Source organism: Stenella coeruleoalba (assembly GCF_951394435.1).
Source record: "Stenella coeruleoalba genome assembly, chromosome: 16".
NCBI classification, from domain to species: Eukaryota; Metazoa; Chordata; class Mammalia; order Artiodactyla; family Delphinidae; genus Stenella; species Stenella coeruleoalba.
Window position 1 is genome coordinate 14,118,653 of NC_137162.1, and position 26,311 is coordinate 14,144,963.

General features: G+C 48.8%; 1 protein-coding gene across 1 annotated transcript; it reads right to left on the reverse strand.

Moving 5' to 3' along the window:
- Positions 1-8,118: 8,118 nt before the first annotated feature.
- Positions 8,119-22,281, reverse strand: LOC307174823 (inactive pancreatic lipase-related protein 1; the record flags this gene model as incomplete). Its single annotated transcript, XM_079899234.1, has 12 exons — positions 8,119-8,207; positions 10,823-10,990; positions 11,699-11,807; positions 13,711-13,840; positions 14,731-14,849; positions 16,379-16,498; positions 16,606-16,725; positions 18,228-18,336; positions 19,148-19,282; positions 20,934-21,059; positions 21,538-21,692; positions 22,233-22,281. The coding sequence occupies 12 exons, from the start codon at positions 22,279-22,281 to the stop codon at positions 8,144-8,146; spliced, it is 1,404 nt and encodes a 467-aa protein (XP_079755360.1). The 3' UTR covers positions 8,119-8,143.
- Positions 22,282-26,311: the final 4,030 nt, after the last annotated feature.

A 26,311-nucleotide genomic window follows, 5' to 3' on the forward strand; every position in this document is an offset into this window, starting at 1 on the left:
GTATGAGGCTGAATGGAAGCCCTGGACCCATGCCACGGGGCCGGTGGCTGCCCACCACTGTTGGGAAAACATACAAACTCCTCACCAGGGTGCAGCGTTACCTGGACCATGCCTCTCTCCCCTCCCTCCCCTTGAGTCTCACTCACTGAACTCCAGGCACACGGGCTGTGTGTGGTCTGTTGAAAGTGCCCATCTTGGAGTCTTCGCATACTCTGTTTATTCTTCCTGGAACACACTGCCCTCAGTCTTTCCCTGCCTAAACTGAAGTTATCGCTCAGGGCTCAGCTTAAATGTGACGTCTTCAAAGAAGCCTTCTCCAGTGCCCGTGGAGAAACCAGACCTTCCTTTACATCTCTTATCACGTTCCTTAGTTTTTCTTCCACGGAATGTATCCCAACCGGTAATTATATTTCAGGGATTATTTGTTTAGACCTTGCTTTGGTGGCAGGGTCAAGGTCTATAGAGTCATTTATGTGTCACCAGAGCTTAGGACAGTGCCTGACAGGTACTAGGTGATCGCTAAACATTTGCTGGATGAAAGGATGAAGCATTGGAAGCTAATGGTGAGCTGGATACCATCCGGATCTCTGCTGCCTTCTCCTCCCTGCTCCGTGCCCAGAAGCTGTCTCTATGGACAGCCTCCCTGCACTACTTGCCCTTGGCCTTCTGGTTGGGGTGTTTCTTCCCCAGGCTCCCTCCCTTCTGTGCTGTGGTCGGGTGGTGGCTGCACTTCTCTCCTGACAGCTGCAGCCCCTCTCAAGCAGCTCCTCCCCTGGCCCCAGCTCCTTCCAGACTCTCACGACAGCTTCCTCCCTCCAAGCTTCAGATTCCAGGGAAGTTAGAGCTCCCAGCTGCTGCTACATCCCTGGTGATTTAGTACCCCTAGTGGATTCCCTTAACCCTGTCCATAGTTCTGTAAACAGTCCCTTGGATAAGCCCTTGGACTGGGCCATCTTTTGTCACTGGGGCCCTGGCAGGTGCGTCTAGCCACTGGACATCCCCTGAGAGAGGTTGGTCGCAGTGGTTCAGAGGCCTGTGGTCCATCTGGTGGGTTAGCTGGGCCTTGGGCACCACGCTTTCCTGACTCTATATTCCTAATGAGGACATTTCCATCCTCGTTAGGAAAGGGTTTGGACTGTGTAGTTGTCTGGTTTCACCACCCATCCTAATAGCTGCCAAGCCTTTCTGTGACTTGTCTTTTTTTTTTTTTTTTTGCGGTACGCGGGCCTCTCACTGCTGTGGCCTCTCCCGTTGTGGAGCACAGGCTCCAGACATGCAGGCTCAGCGGCCATGGCTCACGGGCCCAGCCACTCCGCGGCATGTGGGATCTTCCCGGACTGGGGCACGAACCCGTGTCCCCTGCATCGGCAGGCAGACTCTCAACCACTGCACCACCAGGGAAGCCCTGATTGTCATTTTTGACAAAGATTTAGTGAGACACTTTCAGATAATCTGTGGTTCCCATTGTCTATGCTCTCCTGGCTCCAGCTACAGACTGGTCAAGGAATCTTGGGAAAACTTCTCACCTGAGTGGCCAGTGGTGTTTCATCTGGTCAACAGTCACCTGGGAGGGCAGAGCTGGAAAGAAAGGGGAGGGTTATAGTTCATTTAGGCAAGAAGTGATTCTTGTTATTTCCAGGTCACCAGGCTCTGTTCTAAATGCCAAGGGCAGGTCGTGGTCACCCCTGTCCTCAAGGGACCCACTGAGGCAGATTTGCTCAGTATGAGGAAAAGCTTTGTAAAGGTTAGAATCACTGGGAAGTAGGATAGGCCGTTGCTGGTGGGGCATGACCCCTGCCTTACTTGGATGACATGGTGACTGAGTAGACATGGACAGAAGCCAAGCATCAGATGAGGGGTGACTTAAGCGATGTACTTCCAAGGTCGTCTTCGAATCCGGGATCCCACAGGAAATTTTGGAAACTGCAACCTAGAGAAAGGACTCACCTTTCAATTCAAGCAAGAGTCACCCTGAAGGAGCGCAGCATCGAAACCCCTCTTTCAAAGTGGATAAGGAGTCATCCAAGAGGTGACAATACCTAAGATAATGAGAAATAAGCTGAACACACACGTCTCGGGGATACAATCTCTGGAAGAGGTGCTGAGGGCGTGAGAGAGCTGAATATCAGAGGAGAAATAGGTGGTGTTGGTTCAAAAGGTGTCTTGAGAGAAGACGGCGGCCATCAAATCGTAGCTCCTAGAGCGCCTTTTTTATTCCCATTCTACAGCCAAGGCAACAGAGGCCCTGAAAGTAAGGGGCTTAGTTGGGGCGAATGGAGGAGGAAACCTTGATTTTAGGCGCCGCCTCCTACTGTGCAGCTGCTCTCTCCTGGAGGCCTCAGTTTGCTGCCCTGTAAATGGGGGAACCTCGGTGGATTTAGGAACACTGTCCCTGCACCAAGCTGACCCCACGGGGCTGGGCACCCCTGCCACAGTCACCAGTGGCTGGGGGCAGACCCACTGGGTGCTCTCAAGCAGTCCCGAGCCTGCCTGGTCTCTGTGACAGGTGACCCAAGGCAGGGCCCCATGCCGCCTCCCAGTTGGCTGCCCGTGGCTGGGGCAGCTCCGTTCCCCCTTCCTCTCTGGGGGCCTGAGGTTCTGAGGTCCTGCCAGCTGTCTGCCCTGGGAGGGAAGGGAAGGCCAGCACCTGTGGGAAAAGTCATTCACTGGCCACATGTAGGCAAGTGGCAGGGTCAGAGCCTGGGGAGCCCTGCCAGCTGGCGCAGCCGCTGCCCGGGGGAGGGGGTGGCTTGGGTTCTCCTTCGCCTGCACCCTGAGGCCTATTGAGACCTGTTCATTCCTTACCTTCATCACCTCTTTTATCTGTTCCCTCCCCTCGCCCTCGAGGGGCTGGCATCACGTCTCTCTAGGGCACCGCATCCGCCTCCCCCAGAGCTTCCTCCCAGCTCTGATCCTGTGGGTGGCTCCTTGACGCCCTCAGATGCGTGTTTCACATGTCTGTTCACTCTTTCGTGTTCATTTTTATGCGGCCAGAGCGTGCTGGTTGCTCTTCCAGCCTTGAGGGTGTAACAGGGAGGGAACAGAGTATCCTACTGCCCTGCCCTCATGGAACTGATGGTCCCTTGGGGCACAGACACTGATTGCCTAAAAGAAATACAATTTCAACTGATTGAACAAGCTAACAAGGAACAGCACACTGAAGAGGGCTTGTACCAGGGCTACGTAATTTGGGCTTTAACTAAAGAGAATAGTTTGCGGGTATCTGGTAGAGAGGGATCCAGTTTAAGTGGAGTCCAAGCTCCTAAGCTGGACATGCGAGGTTGGCCACTGTTATAGGTTGGGTTGGGTTCTTTGCAAAAAGATATGATGGAGTCCTAAACCCTAGGACTTCAGAACATGACCTTTCGGAGTTACGGTTTCTACAGAGGTAAAATGAGGCCATTCGAGTGGGTCCTAATCCAGTACGACTGGTATCCTGATAAAAAGGGGAACTTTGGATACAGAGACATGCACAGAGGGAGAAGGCCATGTGAACATGAACGAAGAGATTTGGGTGATATATCTACAAGCCAAGAAATGGCAAAGATCACCAGCAACCACCCAAAGGAGAGAGGCGTGGACAGCGTCTCCCTCACAGCTGCCGAAAGGACCCGAACCTGTGACAGTTTGGTCCTGGGCTCTCCAGCCTCCAAAATCGTGAGATCATAAGTTTCTATTGTTTAAGCCATGCCGTATGTGGTACTTTGTTATGGCAGCCCGAGAAAATTAACATGGCCACCACGTGGCCTCGCCCAGCTTCATTTCTGCTCTTCCCTGATGCCTTCCCACCCTACAAGTGCTTAGATGGAAGGACACACAGTTCTGGAATACACCTGTTCTTTTCCTCTCCTGAGCTTTTGCACCTGTGGGTTCTGCTGCCAGGGATGTCAGCTGTATCTCCCCACTGAGGAGCCCCCTGGGGTCCCCGCTACCACCCCCGAGGCTCATTCCTCCCCCACCCCTCCCTGCTCCTCTCTGGCCACATTTGCTCTTCCGTTCCGGGTCCCAAAGCCAACTCTCTGCTCTCAAAGCCTGTGACACTGGACATGTCTTCCACATTTTCAGTCCCAGACCATACTCTCCAAGGTTTCTCAGACCTGAGTAAATAGAAGGACACCATCCTCACTAAAAATTTTCACCCGCCCCCCGGACATTCCCATTAACATCATTTCATTGCACATCAATTTAGGAAACAAAACTCTTACTGCAAATTACCACAACAAAGAGAAAACCTTGTCTCTGTAACTGACTGAAAAAAAATAGATTATCATCTAGGTGAAAACACAAAATTAATAATTCCCTTGGAGAATGAGGAATAAGTTCACTTGGAAGCCTGGGATGAGAAGACTCGCCTTTAGAGGATTCAGGAAATACTGTTTCCTGAGGGAGCTTCACCCAGCTGCACGGGGAGAAGTACCCGAGGACTTTTTAAAAAGGCCTGTACATGGGATTGTTCTTGAGTTGGTCAGGGTGGGGCCTGGGACAAGACCCCCCCATCTTTTTTTTTTTTTTTTTGCGGTACGCGGGCCTCTCACTGTTGTGGCCTCTCCCGTTGCGGCGCACAGGCTCCAGACGTGCAGGCTCAGTGGCCATGGCTCACGGGCCCAGCCGCTCTGTGACATGTGGGATCTTCCCGGACCGGGGCATGAACCCGGGTCTCCTGCATCAGCAGGTGGACTCTCAACCACTGCGCCACCAGGGAAGCCCCCCCACTCCATCTTTTTTTTAAGCTCCCAGTTGATTCTAGTTTGCAGGCTGGTTGGTGCAACCCTGGCACTCCTGGAGCTGCCTCAACTAGTCCCGTGAGCCCCTGGATGCCCAGCTTCCTGCACCTTGGGGTGAGCATGCAGGGCCTGAGTTGGGTGGGTCTGAAGCCCATCCTAACGAGCACTGCTTTGCGTGCCTGCTGCCTTCTGGTAGCTTTGAGTCTGGGGTCAGACTGTGGCCATACTCCCTAAGGAGGCTCCCTCATCTTACAGCTCCCTGACTTAAGGATGGAGCCTTCTGTTCCATTTTACAGATGAGAAAGCTGAGACCCAGAGAGGTGGAAAGCCCTTGCCCAAGGTCACCAGGCTTGACTAGAGCCCTGACTGCTGGCTCAGTTCCTTTTCCTATTGCTTCCAACCAGACTGAATGTCCCCCTAAGCTTTATGTTAACAAACTGACTATGAATGGGGTGTATTTTCATTGCTCCAAAGGCCGTATTCATATGCATTCTGAAAAATGCACCACCTCTGTTATTTAAAGAACAAAAAAGAACAAAGTCTAATCAAGCTGGCCCCACGCAGCTGCTGAAATCTGGATTTCAGATCTGCCGGGGCCACATAGACACTGCAAGTGTCCCCCGGAGTAACCACGGAGAGCCCTAATCTCCCCATCCATCTCGCAGGCGGTGCGTTAAGGTCAAGGGTGTGTGGGGACAGGAAGTGGAGGCTCTGCAGCCACACTGATAAGTAGCCAGGGTGTTATGATGTGATTTCTTCTGTGCTACGGTTCCTACTTACCTTGTGTGAAACGTATAGGATTTAAGCTATTGAAATAGTTCAAAATAAATAGTTCAAAATAGTCACAGTGGCCAGTGTGAACTTCCATATTAGCTGTCTTGGAACGTCCGCTGTAGGACTGCGAGTGTCTTAGAGTGATAAACTGAGTGGTACTTTAGATAAGACATTTGATGGGTAACATACGTCACTAGAACTGAAGGAGCAACTGATAGAGACAAGGTACCCTGGGTGTAACTGTTACACCTCCTGACCCACTCCTTGAAAAGAGACACTGAGCCCAGCGACTAGAAGGCTCTCTGCTGGAGGACCCGATCCCCAGGTGCTGAGCTGCTGCAGGTGGTCGCTGCCCGAGGCCCTGTCAGAGCAGAGGGCGACTTCCCACTCATGCTTGTCTGGAGGCCTGTGGCAGGACCAGGACCTCTGCTAGTGCCGAGATGCCTGCTTCCCTACTTCTTCTTGGGGTGTTCATTTACCACCTTTCTGATTTTCCCTGCTCTGACTAAGCTGTGTCGTGTGCTGTTTGTGTGCAATAACAAGTGATTCATGAATTGAATATTGGCTACGTTTCGTGTATCTCCAGCCCCTTGATTCTTACCTGGCTTTACCGCTGGCCCCTGCGACACACACGAGGTCAATGGTGGTGATCGTGGAGCCACCTGTTCTCTGCCCTCCTGGGAATTTTCTCAGGCTGTATATCCGATTAAAGGACTTACGCCCATTCTAGGAAAGGGACTCGGGAGGAGCCAGCAGGAGGCTGGCCCTGCTCCGGCTCGGGTCTCCATCAGCTGCCTTCCCTGTCCCTGGAGCAGGTTACCTGTCCCAGGTTACCGGTGCACCTGCTGTCAAACCCAAGGTCACCCAGGTCACCCGAGGCTCAGGGCAGAGCCTCCGCTGTGTGCTTATGGTGTGGCCAGCAGATTAGGGGAGCCTCGGCAACTGGCCTCTTCTGTCTGCAGTCTTTTTTCAGCTTCCTCCTTGTTTTAAAATCCTTTTCTCCAAGTTATTGGCCGTATCTGTCAGTCTGGGGAGCAGGTGAGACAGGCTGTCCTTGAGCAGGAAGGACCCTCTCACCATGGCCGACCAGTCCCGCCCCCCTCATTATACCTGGTTCCACCCGCCACCCTCATACATCTCATCACTTCTTGCCTGGATGTCTGTGGGGGCCTCCTCCTCCTTGCTGGCCTCCCAGCCTGCAGTCTCAGTGGGTCGTCTTCCTGCAAGCCTGGGCCTAGTTCCCACGGCTCTTCGGAGCCTTCCCCATCTTACTCCTCCTTCTTCTGGGCCCCCCTGGCCTGGCATGTACCTTGCTTTTTGCCCTGGTGGGCAGCATGGTGGTGTTTATTTAGGTGCCGGCCCCCTACCACCGGGCACCCCCCGGGCGCCGAATGGAAGTCGGCTTCCCTCTCACTCCAGTGCCTGCACGAGAGGTGGTGTTTGGGAATGTCTGCAGAAGCTCCATTCTGTTGATTGGATGTGCTGCTTGCCCGGGGCGCGGGTTCACGGCCAGCGCTGGGTCTCTCCTGCTCGGTGCGCCCCACCACCCCCATCACCACGGTTTGTGAGCGCCCACCCTGTGCCCTTGACTGTGAAGCCTTTATTACAGTCGCTTGGGGAATCCTCGCCACACCCTCTGCTTTCACGGAACACTCTGGAGCCCACTCGCACTCAGGTTGGAAGCTCAGTGATAGCTTGACGTGCCACTGGGCTTAGGAACTGCCATGGTGGGTGGGTGACCAAGAGGGGAGACACTCAAGGGAGGCAGGGCCCTTCCTGGTCCCTACAACCCCCTGGGGATGATCACGGGACAGGCTGGGCCACCTTGAAAACTCCCCCACCCCCAGGTAGGAACACCTGTGTGGGCGGGGCCACGGTGAGGTCGGCTTGGCTGAGTCTCTCCGCCCCCCCAAAGGCAGAAAAGTCCCCCCTCAGCCAGGCCTGCATTGGGCACCCCCTGGACCCCTGCTCAGCGCCCGGCCCTGCCTGGGATGAAGCTTGCCCGGCAGGTGGAGAGAGGGCTCTGAGGCAGCCCCGGCCCAGGGCCAGGGGGCGCGGGAAGTCTGTCTGTGCTCTGCAAATGTGCCCACCACAGTCTCTGGGTGCTGGAGCCCCTTAACCTCACCAAGCGCCGGAGCCCCCAGGTGGTCCCATCACCACACAATTTACCATCACAAAGGGGCCACATCCTAGCACGGCCTTCCATGATCTCAAGGTGATGGCAGAGTCAGGGAGGGGCCCTGGAACCAGAGTCAGGGGCCTGACCCTCAGCCCCGATGGGGCACATCCGCTCCATGTGCTGCAACAGCGAGCCCGCACACCTGTTTCCTCACCTGCAGGATGAGGGGCAGGGCTAAAGGCTCTGCCGGGGCCCCAGCTCCACTCTCTAGTGTTGCTGTCTGTCGCCGCGCCTCGGGTGAGAAGACAGTGGGCACGAGGACCAGGGAAACTGGGGGGAGCGGGGTTGGTAACTGGAGGTCAAGGGCAGGAAACCCCAATATACGGAAACGGGCAGGGCATTTTAAAATAGTCAATTCCCAAATGTCCCACTGGGGGCAGCTGACACCAGCGACAGATGCTGTGAGCAGATAGATGCATGTACGGATTTTATTAGTGTTACACGGCGGCTGCATCGCACCCGGAGTTTAACAGGGCATGAGACTGAGCAAGACGTCTTCTCTCACGGTTTCTTCGCTACAGAAACTGTATCTGTGGAGAGAAAGGAATCTTTTTAAGTGCTGGGCGTTCTTACCTGGCAAAGGTAATTGCTGATTTACAATTCAAAAGGATGAGGGCTGCACTAGGGTGGTAGCTTCAAAAAGTCCCTGGAGGGCTGATTGCCTGGGGGCTTCCAGGGGGAGGGGCTGGCTGGACCCCAGGACAAGGTCAGTACATGCGGGCCCCCCATGAACCCAGCAGAGGGGTTTACAGATGGGCTCACTCTTGCCCCAGCCATTCTGGGGACCCGATTCAGCCTACAGCAGCTCAAGAAAACACAGCAGCTACGGTAGATGGAGCTCTCGCTAGCTGTCGGCAACCACACTAGCTGATCCACTCACGCAGTGCGCACTTCGTCCTCACCACACAAGTGTGAGGAGGTATCGTTAAGAGTCCTACATCACAGGAGAGGAAACTGAGGCACAGAGGGCTCTCAGTTAATACGTAGAAGAACCAAGATGCAAACACACGTCAAGCTGACGTTGTGGCCTACGTTTTCTGTGGTCAACTTCAAACCTCTCTGGACCTTGTCTTCCAAACCTGGAGTCAGGGGCCTGGCTCTCCCGTTGGGCTGCCCCCTGCTGCCTTCCAGCCATGATACGGGGCTGGTTACTCGAGTCTCAGCAATGGAGTCTTTATTTGTAGAAGAGGGCTTAGCTCCCTCCCATGATTGGTGAGAATCCCAAGTCAATAATGTAGCATCTCATGACAATAAATATAAAAAAGCTTTATAATTAATTTAAAAACAATGCAGATGTAAGTGGTTGTGGTTACAGCTCTTCCAGGAAACATGGGATTCTCTCACCACCTGTGAGCTCTGAAGCTTCATCCTCTCTCCTCACCTTCCCTGGCCCCTCCCCACTTTCTCTTTGTACCTCATTTGTCTTTCCTGGAAGCCCTAACCCTAACCGCCAATCGAATTCCTGTCCTCTGCACCGGAGCCCCTCCCTCAGCAGCCTGGCCTCCCTGTGCCCCTCACATACCTCCCCCCGTCCCTCTGCCCGTCTCCCCAGCACCCTCTTTGGGCCCCTCACGGGGAGTTCTTAGTCTGTCATTTGACCTTTCCAATGAACCATAAGTCCATTTTTCTCAACAGCTATACTGTAAACTCCTCAGCAGGCTCTGTCTTTGCATCCCCTCCTATACGCCAGGCATACCTGGTACTTACTAAAGTCAGAGAGGAAGGAAGGAGGATGGTGTGTGGGGAGAGAGAAATAAAGGGGGGAAACTACATTTTTCTTTTGATACCATGTCACTGGAGGAATTCCTGTCAGCAGGTAGGACTTGAAACCCCAATGAGATGACTAAAAAAATTTGAGGGGGATATGAGAGGAGGTTGGACCAAACTCTTAATATTCTTTAGTCTCCCGCTTATTATTTTTTTTCTTAAATGTTACTTATTAGCTGTTTTCCTAACAGCAAATATTTGAATAAGTTGACGAATTCAGTATTTTTACTCCCCAAACTATTATAGTTTGTGACGCTCTATCTTCCCATATTTAAAATTTTTGAGGTCCACCATCTAGCTTCTCTTAGATCGATTCCCTCCAGAGTCGGCGGGCGGGGAAGCTGCCCTCAGGTCGTCGGAGGGTTGAGGTGACAGCTGAGGCACCTAGAGGGTGCAACGCCCTGGGTGATTTGGTCTCCTACTTGTTTTCCTTTCTTGAATCCACCTGTGAACAAGGCATCTCCTTGGGAATGCCTCTCATTTTAAAGATTCCAATGAGACCACCTTCTTCTGACATGATTTTAGCCACATCCCAGGATCCAGGAAACAGGTCCACTTCCTAATGGGACCTGGGCCACTGACCTTAGAGTCCCAGTGTCCTCCGATGGCAGAGAGGAGGCCTCGGCTCCACCCCCAGCCTGCATAGGGCTCCCCACTGGCCTCCTCGACACTGTATTTTCAGTGAGAGGACCTTCTTGTTCCGCGGACGCCCTGCCTGGGCCAGCCCCTCGGTCCTCCCGTCACAGAGACAGGGTGGACCCCACAGGGGTCATCCAGCTAATGAGACAGCTGTGAGGTCTGCCAACCCACGCCCCTGCCCGGGGGTGTGACATTCCCTGGGGCCTGAGTTTAGTGACCCCACCTAACCTCCAAACCTCAATCAGTGACCAAGAGCCCAGGATCTTCTTCTCGCCAAGCGGCACGGGGGTGTCCTGCTGGCCAGACTTGGGGTCTGAGCTTTGGTCATTACCCCCACCTCCCCGCAGATGCCACAGCCAGGGATGCCAGGGGTCAGGATGAGGATTCTGCAAGTATTGCCACCTCAGCCCTCTCGCCTCATCTCAAATTGTATATCTTTTGCTAAAACTGATTTTCTTTTCCTTCAATTATCCTGAACTTTCATTGATCTTCCCCTCTTTAACTTGTAGCCACTCTCTAACGGATACTTATAACTTTATACCCTTCAGAAATTATTTCTTATTTCTCTTTCTTATTTTTCCTCCTTAGTTTTCATGGAAGGCAGGGCGGTATCATCTGTGCCTGCCACAGAGAGTGCTGAGGACACTGGCTGAACCTCAGCTGACTTTCTGGGGTGAGTTTCCATGACAAATGCAAGTCTCTACAAACATCCTTAGGCACAAGCTGCAAAGACACGTACTCTGTCTTGTCCTCTCCCTGCTGCACGGTGATCTTGGCTGCCCCCACTTTGGGGAGGGTTGGATTTACCACGTTGTTGTTCCAAAGAAACTTGACTTTCTCAATTGTTCCGACGTCAATATCCGCGTCAAACTCATTGGAGTGGGTGGAGCCTGGTGTGATAATCCCCCTGGAAACAGAGAAATAGAAACGTTCCCATTCACTGAAACAAGTTCTAATGACCATAAAGTCCCTGCCTCTCTTTTCTACTCTAGATTAACAAGATGATTTTTTTTCCAAATTAATTCTCAAATAAAGGTTAAAGAAATGAAAAAGTCAGCTCTATGCCAGCAGCCTCAAACTACTATTTATTTTATTTTTTATCCAGCATGTGGATCTTGGTTCCCTGACCAGGGATCGAACCCGTGGCCCCCTGAAGTAGAAGTACAGAGTCTTAACCACTGGACAACCAGGGAAGTCCCTTAAACTACTATTTAACTATTATTTCCTCAAATGTAAGTTAATTTACCCTCAAAACTTACCTATAGAAAACTATATAATTCCTTCATATTATTTTTTTCTGGTAGAATTATTTGTACAATAACAAGTTATCCACTAGTTTAACACAACAAATACGTGTGACTAGGCTAATCAGAAAATATGATATCTGGGCTAACATTAGATTTATCTTTAAAAATCTGATCTATTGAGAGAGAAAGAATAAAATGCCTGGATTTATAATCGAGAAAAGAACACGTTAGCAAAAATCTGAAGTTAACTTCAGTACATAAAATAAATAATTTAGAATCCATTGATAAAGAGACGACAAGTATGTCAGTGCACGGATGTGAAGGCCGTGTGTATCAAGTGAGAGGTGGTACCGAAAAAGGAAATTTACTTGAAGACATTGTATTGGTGAGTGTTTCCCTTATTTCCAAACAAAGCGACTTTGATTTGACCAATGGCTCTTCTTCCAGACAGTGTTATAGAAACTCCGTATCTCCAGCCTGCACAGGACATAGAAAAGAGTTTTTATTCATGCACAAAATAGTTGACAGAAATCTCAGGTTCTTGTCACATCCCTTACACTGAGGCATCGAAGTAGAAGTTCTACATGTTAACCTACGACTCAAACTAGGCCTTAAGGAGAAACACGTATCTGGCAGTGGACCCCTGTAGACTTGCCCGCCCAGTAAAGGGGTCACTAGCCACATGTGGCTGCTTAAATTTAAACCCAAATTAAATAAAACAAAAATCAATTCCTCGCTTTCCCTAGCCACCCTTTAAGTGCTGAATTGCCACATGTGGCTACTGATTACTGCATTGACAACACAGAGCATTTCCATCATGGCAGAAAGTTCTGTTGGACAGCTCTGTTCTCGAAGGACAGTACTATGAGTTGAGGTGGAAAGAGAAGGAACAAGGGCTGGTCCCCACATTTGGAAAGGTAGTTCAGGGGTGCAGTCCTGGGAGCCTCAAGGGCAAGGTCTGTGTCTTCCCTCTGCCTCTCCAGGGCCCTGGGCAGTCTCCAACACAGTGGTCATCCAGATTGATGCCTGAAGGGCTGTCTTGGCGCCCAGGAGCTCACACACATACACAGGAACCTATACACACATGACCACACACTCATGCGCACATAAACACACACACACACAAACACACATATACACATGCACACACATGCATACACACCACATACATACACATTCACACATATGTAGGTAAGCTCACAGACACATCCTTTGCCTAACCCCTACTTGTCCGTTACATGCTCAGAGGTGTTTTCCCTGCCCCTTCCTCTGATCAGGGCCAGTTCCGCTGTCCTGCCGTGTCACAGCAGCAAGCCGTCGAGCCAACACACTTGTAGCTAACTGCTTGTTCAGTTTCAGTTTTCTCTGCCGGGTTATAAATTTCATGCTAGGGTGTCTTGTTCATCCCTGCACCACCCCACATCTAGCATAGCCTGTGGCCCATACATAAATGTTAGTTGAGGAATGAATATATGGTTTTGAATGTTTAATTTGTTGTTTTAAAATATTGGCAAGTATTTTGTGCATCACTACATCAGAGGAAGGATTGATTAACCAACGCCTTTTTAAAAAATATGTAAACAGCGATGGAAATGTTCTATATCTTGATTTTGGAGATGGTTACATGACTTTTTATTTATCAAAACTCAGAATTATACACTACAAAGGGTGACTTTGGCTGTATACAAATTATACCTCAATAAACCTGACTTTAAAAACTATGTGAGACTTGTATTATATTTATGTATTTATATAAACACAGTCTCTTTTTTACAGTACAATATCTTAGGGAACTGTCATAAGGCAGGTTGGCACAAAGGCTGAAACATGCCTGACTCTACCCTATGTCCTAGCCCATTCAGCAGAATTTTGAGAGGAATTACCCCATTCTGATCCCCTCCAACACTCCACCAGAGAGGCACCCGCCATCAACGGGCATGAGGGACACATGGACAGAAGGCTGGAAATTGAGGAGATTGGAACTGGGCTTCTTAAGTGGGCTAGATAAGCAAAGAGTTGGTACCAAATAAATTTTGAATGGATAGAACAGGTGCGGATGACACAATTTTTAAAATGCATAGGACAAGGAACTGTGAGGTGGTGAAAATGCAGAGAAGATGGCCACAGAGACAGGTAAATTGCTATTATCCCATTAATTATGCTGTTTGTGTCCACTCATTTCATGCCATAGAAATAAAATGAAAGTAAAGCAGACCCTTTCTAAATCCTTGGTTGAGTCTTAAATGGGGTGGTTTGGGGGGATGTGTCCTTTTACTAAGATGAAATGTACCCACAAATATTTCAGGTGAGAGGCCACCCCTGTATGTAAAACAGAAAGGAAACCTCTTTTACTTGGGTGGGAAATCACAGCGCAACTTACGAGCAAATGTGCTGGAATCTCCCGTGTTCAGGAAGAATTTCTGCTGCTCCTCACGTGTCTTGCCAGCAAATCTATCAGCATAGTGGCCCATCTGCGGGCACCCTTCATCTGGACAGGGGAAGCACTTGTTCTAATGAGAAAGATGGATCCAGCTGTAAGGTGTGAATTTGTCTTTTTATGATCCACACGTCTGGGGAGCAATTTTCCTATAGTCTCAGTTTCCTCTTTCATAACTGGAAAGAGATTGGAATAGATGGTCTCTAAACTAACTTCATCCAGGATGTAGTTGATGCACATCACATGAGAACTATTTGGGGAGCTTCAGAAAATATTGATGCCTGGGCCCCAGGTTAGATCAAATATGCCTTCCATCGAGTGGTAGGCTGGTGAATGACTAACAGGCAACTCTGGGACAAAAAGTCCTGTAGAGTTTACCGATTTCTGTGGTGTAAATATGCTGTGGCTGGGGCCAACTTCAGGCTATCAACACGATGTCATTGAATGTGGGGTCGGGAATAGATGTTCACACCGGCTCTAGTGAGCCCGCATAGGCAGGCTCTGGGGTATCGTTTCGTGCATCTCTCTCCTTGTTGCCGGCTGCACACGGCACAAACTCCCAGCCCAGCGTGCAGAACCCCAGCATCCACCTTTCCTTCTCTCTGGCATGTAGATTCTTCTCTCCCACATTCCATACTTGCTCCGCCCCTGTCAGAAATGTGCACACTTTCCCCTCCTTCTAAACTCTATGATTTTCCAGCCAGATTCTAACTTTGCCCCTGCAGGAAGCCTTCCTAGATCATTGAACTGACTGCTCTACTCTCCGATTTCCCAGAATCTTCCGCTCCCACATGACTCTTCTAGAATTTTAGCTACCGCCTGCCTAAGGCTTTTTTCCCCCTCCACTCTACAGGACCGTGAACTCTGACATGCGGTGCAAAACAAGTAGGGGAGAGTACTGCAGATCCCAACGCAGCAGGACAACAGCCCCACCTTGGGACGCAAGGTGGCATAATAGCTTACAGACTCAAAGTCCTTGTAGGAAGCGCAGGGGTACGCAGCGAACCCATCGGGATTGAGGATGCTCTCCGAGTAATACTTGTAGCTTCTCAGGTGATTGCAAGCCACAAAGTCCCGGGTTCCTGGGTAAGCAAAGAGGGAAGTCTACACAGGTGGTCAGGACCCCATGACAACTTCTCTGCCTCTCTCTCCAAGTGGGATGGTTCCAAAGTGGGACCATATTTTCAGAAATTGAAGATTAGTCCAAAATCCAGCCACAAAATGACAGTTAACATATAAAGGCTGCTTTCTGTGTGCCGGGCAATGTTCTGAGCACTTTACATATATTGTCCCTGTAAGCTTCACCTTTCCTCAGAGGTGGGTAACATACCATCCCTAATTACAGAAAGACATACAGGCTACAGCCTCAGATTTCAGATTTCAGCTAGGAAGTGGTGGAGCTGGGATTTAAACCCAAGCCCGTCTGGTGCTTGAGCCCAGGCCTCTAACCTCTGTTCCATTCTGTGTCCCAGGCACCAGGCTGGAGGTCCTCGAAGACACAACCAGATGTGACTTGACCTCCTAGGCATGACCAAACCCGGGCAAGGACACTGTCATGCCATGTTTAGGTGAATAAAAAGGAACGTCAAGTAGCTTTAGGTGGCTTTATGTGAGCATGCCTTTCACTCTCATGTCTTGTTCCTTCTTAGAACCTTCCTTGGCTCCTATAAATTCCTGCCAAGGGGCAGATGTCGCAGCACGCATTCCAGACCTGGCCTGAACTTGCTTGGCCGTTACTGATGGGGAGTCTAGGCTACTGGTTACTGGTTACTGGTTACTGATGGGGAGTCTAGGCTACTCTATCCGCGCAAAGCCTCCTAAAGCTGTGAAAGACACACACATAGGTCCTCATCCTTAATAGTTGCTTTGATGGTGTCCGTACTTGCCAAGCCATTACGCTCACGTTCAATGAAAGTCTTTACTCATTTGAGTTAAACGTGTGCGGTGCCAAATGATGAGTCTGGCTGAAAATCTCACCTGTTCGCTGCCATTTTGACCTTATTAGATACAGAGTCGGAGCTGTATCTGAAAGATGCCCTTTATCCCAGGTGTGCTGATCAATGATGAAGAATGGCCACCTTGAGTAGCACAGTCTCTGCTCTAACCTTCCTTAGCCGTGATTGCTTCTCTTTCTTTCCCCAACATAGAGGAGTGGTGACTCTCACGCGAATGGACTGCCGTGGACATGATTGGGAATCCTGCCTATGGAGTTGTCTATGGAGTGGAAGCCAGTTACATAAGCTTGGACCCTATCACTGACTCCCAAGGGACAATTGGCAGAAAAATTCTCTTAGATTCAGGATATTTACTTTTATGGTATTTCCTTCCTTTATTAGGTAGCTATCAACTGATTGTTGGAGTTACAGCTCTAAGCAATGGTTTTGTAATTCTTTGTTGCTTGTTCACTCCAGGACACCACACAATGTATAAGGAAGTAAATCAGCAGAGCTGAGATATAACAAATGATACGTGGCTATATTTCTAAGAAATAAGGTCTAGAAGGGGGGATTGTATATTTTCAAAGAGCAGTGTGTTTTCGTTGTTAAGATTTGCTGTGGGAGTGGCGTTGCTCCCCCAGGGAAGTGATGTCCCCACTCTGCTCTGGCTTTACCTGCCCAGATGCCATCTATGTCCACGATCTGTGACAGGGCATTCTTCTTGCATCCGGGCATTTCCTCTCCTCCGTTTGGGAAGAAATCAAGGTGACCCACCAGTTGTTTCGTTCCAAAGCCTGAAATGTTTAGAACAGCAATGAGCTTTTCATAATGCAGGGCTCTCATTAAAAGCACATGCTCTCACAATCGCACGTGATTGCAGCTGGAACGTGGAGGGGCTCACCCATGAATGGGATCAGGGGAGCTGCATCCGTGTGGATCACATCAACAAAGTCAGCATCGGAGGGATCGAGTCGGACCTCTTCAGGAGTACCCTCGAAACTTGCTTCTACAGGATCCAACCCTAAAAGAGATGGCCAGCGTTGCACACAATGGGCCTGGCTATAGGTGCCAGCAGGATTGAGGTTGTACAGTTGCCCAGGCTGTGCGCTACCTAACTCAAGGGATGCCATACCCTGGAGTTGTGCAGTGCCATGGCCGGGGTATGGAATATGGAGACGTTGAATCTCAGTCATGCTCATTACATTCCAGTGGAGTGGATAGAGAAGGGCAGGTGAGCAAAGACATTTAGATTTTGTTTAGGCAAGGGTTTTTCTCCACATCAGATTCTCCCACTTACTTGTATATCTTTCTCCTTCAACATTCTCTTTCTCTTCCCAAGTTTGAAGGAAAAAGGGGCGAAATAGTATGGTATCACAATTCAAAACACAAATTCTGGGACTTGGGTACCTTGCTCCAAATCCCTACTCGGCTATTTTTTGAGCAAGTTGCATGACCTTGGATGAATCACTTGACATCTTCTACACCTCAGTTTCCCCTTTTATAAAAGGGGGTAATAATAGAGCTATAAGATTAAATGAGATAATATATGTAGCATTTAGCACAGTGCCTGGCACATCATTATGGGTGTATAAGTAAATATTTAGAATTATATCTCTTATATCTCTGTTGTTTCGTTCCAAAGCCTGAAATGTTTAGAACAGCTATGAGCTTTTCATAATGCAGGGCTCTCATTAAAAGCACGTGCTCTATATTTCCTTCTTGACGGGACTCCTAGATTTAACAATTGTTTTTGAAGGTTTCATCAGAGCAGATGAAAAGGCACGAACATAATTGTCTGTTGAAAATAAAAGGGAACGTTCTTATAAAGGTAGAGACTTGAACCAAAAGACAGCAGAACCGGGATTGAATGTCAGTCCTACCACTGATTAGTTGTGTGACCTTGGGCAAGTCATTTGCTTCCCTCAGCCTTTTTCTTTAGTTCTGAGGATTAAATGAGAAAACGTAAAGCACTTTGCACAGTATTTGGGATAAGCAGGCACTTAATCTATGCTTACTATAATTATTATATTAGCATTATAATGACTATATTGATATACTTTGTGGATATAATTTAAAGGCTTTGCTTGGGTTAAAAGGATGCTTTTGGTGTGATGGTGTCTCGGTTTCTTCTACCAACGAAGGCAGTGGAAGCAAAATTTTTGTGTTCTATTCTGCCCTTGATTTCAGAGAAGGGGGAAAGGAATGACATTATGGACCTGTCTTAATTATGTTTGCTCACGTTCATGCTAGCCTTACTCTGCATTTTCCTGGGTGTTCAGTCCTGCTGAGAGACCCACATCACCAGAAAATGGATGGGGACAGAGTCGGAGGAAGTAAAGAGAACAAAGACACCACTTCCCCTGCCACAAAGATAGGCTTCTGGGGGGGGGGCTTCCTAAAATGCTCTGTGCAGACTCTAATCTGGATGGACTCTTTGGGCCCAGCTCCAAGCTAGGCTGCAGTCTTGTATACGCTCCGGGGCTACTGGGGACCAAACCTTGGGCCCCAGCCCTCAAGTCTTACCTGTAATCCTGCCCAGGCCTGGAGTCTTTCTCCCTGCCTCTCCTGCCACGTGGGCCCCCAGGCTGTGGCCGATGAGGTGGACTTGGGAAGGTAAGTAACTGTAGCTCGACTGGAGAGGGAAGATTGTCTTTTCAGGACATTTCTGTGCTGTGGTTTTTGCAAACCTAATGCCGGTACTCCTCTGCTGAAAATCTACCACTGCCCGTAAGATCCAGCCCAGCCCTTTACGAAAGCCTCAGAGCTCTTCTGACTCAACACCTGTTTTTCTAGACTCTTTTCTAGCTAGACCCTTAGTGGAACTTTCGGGCCCTCAGATATGTCGTAGTCTCTCACCTCTGGGTCTGGTTTAGCCTCCTCTTCCTGTTGTCATGTCTCCCCAACCACGAGTCAGTCCAGTTCACATCGACACAGCTCAGCCATTAGCTCTCAACTTAGACGTCTCTTCCTGAGAGACATCCTTAATCACCGACCCCCGCTCCCCAGACTGGATTAGCTGCCCCCTGACCCCCACACACGCTCCTATAAAGCCTGTAACCACCCTTCCCCCTCCCCACATCAGAATCCTGATCACACTCAGTGGTCCCTGTAAGCTCCCCCAGGGCCTTCTCTTTATTCCCTAGCAGAGCTCCTGACAATGTGCCCCCAAATATTGGATGAACAAACAAATGACACAAATTCAAAGTATTCACACCTGTTGGTCTCAGAGATGTTCACCCAGAAGTACTCATTTATTATAGGTGTACAGCGCCTTGAGAACAAACACCATAGGTTTTGATTTGAGGTGAGTTTTAGAAGTAAGACTCCAAGAGAAATATCAATTCTTTCTATTTCCTCTTTAAACATGTAACCCTCAGCTGTGTCTTTACCCAACAGAGACCGGTGGGTGCCGTGTGTCCCCTCGCAGCCCGGCCGCCACTCACCTTGAGCATGGCCAGCATCTGGGCCACCTGGGCGCCCACCACACGCGCGTTGTTGGCAGCCTGCGTGTAGGTGGTCTGGGAGCCTCTTTTCCAGTCCACGCAGATGCAGTTCACCTTCTCCACCTTGAACATGTTCTGGTGTTGGAGAGACACCAGGGGGTTATCGTGGGGACTCATGAAACCGCTTCCAACCAGAGCTCAGAAATGGTCGCTGAGAGTTACCACTGGCTGTCCTTCTGTCTCTTCCTAGCTGGGGCACTGGGATGAACTCGACTTCGTTAGGAATCCCGTTGCCAATAGGAGTTATCCCTCAGGGCAAAAGCTACAAGCAAGGCAAATCGATTCCCTCTCTAGTTCGTAGACTAATTAAAAGCTGACCACTCTCTGGTTTTCTTCGACCAGATTCAATCAGGTTGATTCAATAAGGTGGCTGAAACCAGGGCACCATTCAAAGAATCCTATTTCGAAAAGAAAAGGTCTCAAGCGCATTCTCCGGCAGCCAGGGTCTAAATGACCTTGTGGATTTGACTGCTAGGGGTCCTTTCAGCCTCTTGGCAAAGGCTGCACTTGCTTCACCCCAGGCTGCTGGGTATTTACAAAGTTTTAAGGTGGGAGGGAAGTGTCACTATTTTTACAGTCAGGACAGCACAGTATTTCATGGAGGAAACACACTAAAGATATTTTAAAAATAGAACTGCACTGATTTAAAAGATATTGAAGAATTCTGAAAGGGAAACTTCTTCTTGGATGTCAAAGGAACTGATATATCCTTAGAAGTTCTGCCGGGCAGGACGTATGACCAGCTGGAGTCTAAAATGGTACTATAAATTTAAAATCCACCTAGAATCTTTTCACATATACAATGTTAATATGTGTGATCACACACACACGGATACCAAAAACCGTTTTCTCAGGACTTTTATTTTTAAAGCAGCCCTGAGGAATCTCTTACAAACCTAGAGAATTTGGGATATAAACTATATCTTACAATTTATACATGAAGATACTTATTAATGATGGGACAGAAGCGATACCAAGAGTTAAATGGCTGGTACAACCAAGGTCAAATGCAGAATGACTTTAATTTTCAGGGTTTGTAACTTTTCCTGTTGACATTTTAAGTCGGAGGGTGGAAGACAGGCTGCTAGGGTAAATTCTTAGGTGTCAGAAAAACGTATTGAATCAGTGAACACAAGAAAAGAAGGGACGATGGTATACCATGTGTATTTGTGTGTGCGTGCCTCTGCACATGTGTTTTTGTGTGTATGTGAACATGTGTTTGTTATTCTGTTGTCTATCGTTCTGAGCCAAAGATGCTCTATTACAGTGGGTTTGGCATTTTCTATTCTGCCATTTGGGGCACCCAGTCAGTCGAAGCTCTCCGTATCTCAAATAAATGGTCATAGCACACATCTCTGACTCTCAGGGAAGTGGGAAACACTTGAACAAAAAGAACATAATCCTGCTTTTATAGGAACACAAAGTAGCCTCACTGAAATGGAAGCAGACCATATTTAGGCTTCATTTAACCAGAAATGAGAGGACAGAAGTGTTTGTTCACGCAGCAGATGCCATTGCTTCAGGCTACAGATGTAGTCTAGAAACTTGGAAGGGGATTTTTATTTTGGTGAAGAGGCATTTTTATTGCATAAATGTACCTCGATACGTGAGGATTTCCTGTTCCGAGCTCGCTAATTGAGATTGCGTAAAGGGAGGTGGAGACATTAGTGGGAAGCAGGGGCAGCTGCCCGCAGCGCAGGCCACAGGGCTTAGAACCAGGCCCTACCTTGCACATGTCCACCAGCCAGCTCTCATCTCCCTTGCCTATGAAGCCGTGGATGATGAACCGGGTCTTCCTGTCTGTTTGGAAATTGGATGCCTCAATCGTTGATGGATCAGAGGGAATAAGAATCTGTGACAAACACAGAAGGGTTCCGTGTTTTTGCAGCCCAGCCACTTTAGCCTGTCTCTTTCTTCCCCATCTCTGCCTGTTCCAATGCACAACCTTTCAAAGTTTAGCAAAAAGCCACCTCTTTCAGGAAGTCTACCCTGACCTCTCTTTCCCTGCCCTACCTTCCCAAGTCAGGAATCACTACCTCTACTGGGTCTGGATTGTGGCTCATGGTCTTACACCTTCCATATGTTCTTCCATAAGCTCTTTGCCCAACACCAGAATCACATAACTAGCTAGAGGTTCTGACAAATGTGAACCATTCACTCATTCAAGCCAGCTCTTTTACCGGAGACCTACTCTGTCCAGGTCTCGCTAGGCCTGGGGGCAGCTGGCGGGATCGGGTAGAGGCAGAGGGTACAGAGGTAAGAACTCCTGGTCCCCCGGTGAGCACAGCCCCTCACCAGTTACAACAATGTTAAAATGGCAGAGGTCTCACCTGAAAGTTGTTTGGGTTCTCGTTGGTGTAGAGCAGGAAGCGAGTCCCGATGTCCTCAGGGCTCCAGGGGAGAACTTTCAGGGGCCTGATGGCGGTCCCAGCCCAGGGCTCAGAGTCAGAGAAGCACCCAATGGAATCATAGCAAACTTCCTTTCCTGTAAGAGAAAAGATGACCCTGCTCAGGGGTTAGCTCCCAAGGCTGGCCTGGTTGCTCCCCTGCTTGGGGACAGGCTGAAGACCATGCAGACACTTGCCTCTGTCCCATCAACTCTCTCCTTGCCCCCCCCCCCATGCCCACCTTCTGATCAGGGAACAGTCTCACTGAATCCCACAGAGACCTCTCTGCTTCGAACCACCATCAAAACTTAAAAGTCCTGTGTTCCCTGCCTAGATCTTCCGATAGTTTTATTTGACTAATGTGATAATGGGCACTGGTAAGTCAATATGTTAACCCAGGCAGGTGTCTAATGCTTTATCTGGAAGAGTCTGGCCTCAGGCCTCCTGGACATGAAGGCAGGTTGGTGGGGAGATGCTCTGAGACGGACCCGCACAAACTGCAGCCCCACCCGCGTCTCTGTGGAAACTTGGAGCTGTCTGCAGCCGCTGGAAGCCCTGCCATGGCTGAAGCTTTCTCCGGCCAGTGCCGAGATGATGGGTTTATGCCCTTCCCAAGGGGCAGGTGGGATGTGTTTTACCTTTGGCTGCTCCCAGCAGGAAAAGAGTGAGTGTCCAGATGCTCACCATCTACAATAAATTCAGATATTTGGCCTCACCAAAAGCATGACCAGAGCAGTGAGCAGACTCCAGAATGCAAGGCTCGGGCTTCCCTGGTGGCGCAGTGGTTAAGAGTCTGCCTGCTAATGCAGGGGACACGGGTTCAAGCCCTGGTCTGGGAGGATCCCACATACCACAGAGCAACTAGGCCCGTGAGCCACAACTACTGAGCCTGCGCGTCTGGAGCCTGCGCTCCGCAACAAGAGAGGCTGCGATAGTGAGAGGCCCGCGCACCGCGATGAAGAGTGGCCCCCGCTTGCCACAACTAGAGAAAGCCCTCGCACAGAAACGAAGACCCAACACAGCCAAAAGTAAATAAATAAATAAAATTTTTAAAAAGTAACTGTACCATTTTTTTTTTTAAAAAAAGGAATCCTAAAACAAAAAAAAAAAGAATGCAAGGCTCTTTGCCCCACCTCCCTCCTTCACAGCTGGCGGGAGACTTACCCTGTTGGATGTTCTAGGCCTTCCTTCTGGATCAAGTGCCCAGGCTGTTTTCTTATATTCGAGCCTTATCAATTGTACACTGCTTCGAGGAAACAGCAGGTGATTATAGAACATACTGTGTGCACTTAATAGTTTAATCTGCACAAATACACAAAACAAGATTAATAATAGAGGTCAAATCTTCCCACAAGTCTGGGAAGATGAAAGAATGCTTGAATAAAAGGAGGTGAAAGGTCTCTAACTTTGCGCCTATGTACATGTGCCTGTAACTATGAGCTGAGTGGGCCCCACTTTCCAATTTTTTATTTTATCACCTAGTACAAGTCCCGCTGAGGACACTGCAGCAAACTCTAATCGTGGAGGGCTGTGTTTCTCACTTAGAATGGCTGGAAATGCCCTTGCAAATCGCTGATAGTGAAAGGAAGTGTCTAAGAAAACCTCCTCTTTCTTTTTGTCTGTCTGTCTGTCTATCTCTGTCTCTGGCAGTCTAGTAATACTTGAGCACATGAGCTTTGGAGACAGAGTCAACGGCCCCCATAATAGCCTCTGACCACAATCTCCCACTAACTAGTGTTCCAGTTACCTATTGCTATGGGATGAACCAACCCAAAATGTAAGGGTTTAAAACAATAACAATTATTATATTATCCTGCTATAATTTGGAATAGCTGTGTTCAGGAGCCCATAAAACCCATGTCACCAGACCACGTAATGTCTGTCGAGTTTCCTCAGACCGTCCAAAGTTTGCACACCTGTCCTATAAGACTCTACCCTCTGAGGCTGTCATGAATTACCCACTGACCCAAACATCTGTGAGCAGCTTGTCTGGTTCACACAACAAGCAGATAAGCCTTCACATGGCAAATGCCATTGGTGCCCTACCCCGCCCCCAAGTTAAATATGCCTCCGTGTCAAAGTTCACTCTGCTCCTGAATAATCAGGACACTGGGGTCCAGGCTGGAGGGCCCTTCTATGAAGAAAACGGAAAAGACTTGCCCTAGAGTCATAAGGAAGAGCAGACAACAGTTAGTGAGGCTTAGTATGTGCAGTCAGAGTACTTTCCATGTATTACCTAATTTAAAGTCTTACAACAACCCCAGGAGGTAGGTACCATTATTTGCCTCCCTTTACAGATGTGGAAACAGAGGGACAGGTCTTTCGTTGCCTATAAAGTCACACAGCTAATGAGTGATGAGATGGGATTTGAATCCAGAGTGAAATAAGGAACTGCTGAATATCAGTTGTTCCGAGCAAGTTATCAACAAGGTTTGTTGAGTGTCAATCCACCGTGAAGAATAGGGGAAGTACTTACACAGAATAAGTTGAAATAGAAAATAAATGTCCCCCTTCTCCAGACTTAAGCCATCTGGTTGACCTAAATGATGAGGTATTCAAGCTTTGGAAGTCTGTTCATATGGTCCAGGCAGGTGCTGGAGCACTTGACAAAGACCATGGAGAAGACAAAGGCATTTATGCTTTCCTTTGGCGTTGCAGTGCTGACGCAGGACGAGATTTGTGATAATCTAACAGTGGGTAAAATAGGTAATTTGGCTGATAGGAGATGTCAGATGACTCTGTCTGCCTCCTGGACCTCTTCTCTTCCTGCTGTCCACTTGACCTTCCCCACATGACCACAGTGGCCTCCGTCAAACATGCCAAGTTCTTTCCTACTTCAGGGCCTTTGCACTTACCATTCCAGTGGCCTGAAACTCTCTTCCTTAGACCTCCATTGGGTTGGCTCCTTCTTGTCATTCAATTATTAGATTAAATGTCACCTTTTCAATGAGGCCACCCCTGGCCACCTTCGAAGCCCCTCCACTGCCAGCCTCCCACCCAATCCCTAGCACCTTATTTGTTTCCTTCTCATCACTTTGTCACAAGTTATAATTATCTCTCTTGTTTTTCTATTTATTTGCAATCTTCCTTTTCCCACCTAGAATGCAATTCCATGTGGACACAGACCTCATTTACTTTGGCCACTGCTGTGCCCTCTGCCTTCTGACACTGACACTGCTTGACACTGAAGTGGTTATAAATTAATGAAAGAAAGAATGTACATATGAATAGAGTTCATAGACATTTTATCCTTATTCTCCGAGTGGATTTCAGTCCTGGGAGTGGTGAGAGGGCACAGTTCTAAGGAGGAGAAAAGATGTTGTTCTTCAGAGAAGCAAGAATATAAACATCTGATTAGATTTAGGAGAAACAATCATCACATGATCTGTCACAGGTTCCCCAAAGGTCAGGCGCCCATGCCTACTTCCCCCTCAGCTCACCTCACTGCCAAGTTCATCTGTGGGTTCCACGCTCACCCCTGCAGAGCAGTTCAACGGTTGAAACTGCCTTAAGGTGATCAGAGCTCATGTGACGTCCTCTGGGCAGGAAAGGAAGGTTTAATCTCCAACAGCCGCTCGTGTGGGGTGGTGAGAGCAAGTGTGGGCTCCAGACACTCAAGGGGAGAGGCATGGGCATTTAGGGCTTAGTTTTTCCTTCTTAAAAAAATTCTTTTCACTCATGTTTGTAAATAGGTAATATATGCCCCTCTACATCTGATACAATACAGAGTTAAAAATGATGCTTCACCAGCTCCTTGTGTGTCCTTCCAAGATATTCTATCCACTATGAGTATATATATATTATATTTTATTTAAAAACATACAAAATATAAATGATTAACAAATCCTATACATTATTTTGCAAACTGATTTTTTAAAATTAATTAATTATTTTAGTTTTGGCTGTGTTGGGTCTTCGTCGCTGTGCATGGGCTTTCTCTAGTTGTGACGAGCAGGGGCTACTCTTCATTGCGGTGCGTGGGCTTCTTATTGAGGTGACTTCTCTTGCGGTGGAGCAGGGGCTATAGGTGCACGGGGTTTCAGTAGCTGTGGCACGTGGGCTCAGTAGTTGTGGCTCACGGGCTCTAGAGCACAGGTTCAGTAGTTGTGGCACATGGGCTTAGTTGCTCCGTGGCATGTGGGATCTTCCCAGGCCAGGGATTGAACCCGTGTCCCTTGCATTGGCAGGTGGATTCTTAACCACTGCACCACCAAGGAAGCAATTGCAAACTGATTTTGAAAATTAATTATATGTCTTGAAAACCATTTGTTATCAGTGCATACAGATGTGTTCCAATCTTTTGACCCGCTGCACAGTATTCTGATATTTGGATATTCACTATCAGTCCTCTACTGATGAGTATTTGGTTGTTTCCAATCTTTTACTATTAAAAAGGATGCCTTACTGAATATTCTTTTTTTTTTTTTTTTTTTGTGGTACACGGGCCTCTCACTGCTGTGGCCTCTCCCGTTGCGGAGCACAGACTCCGGACGCGCAGGCTCAGCGGCCATGGCTCACGGGCCCAGCCGCTCCGTGGCATGTGGGATCTTCCCAGACTGGGGCATGAATCTGTGTCCCCTGCATCGGCAGGCGGACTCTCAACCACTGCACCACCAGGGAAGCCCCCTGAATATTCTTATACATTTGTCTTCTGGATGGATGGTGTGTCTGTAGGATAAATTCCTACAAGTGGAATTTAAGGAGCAAAAGATATGTA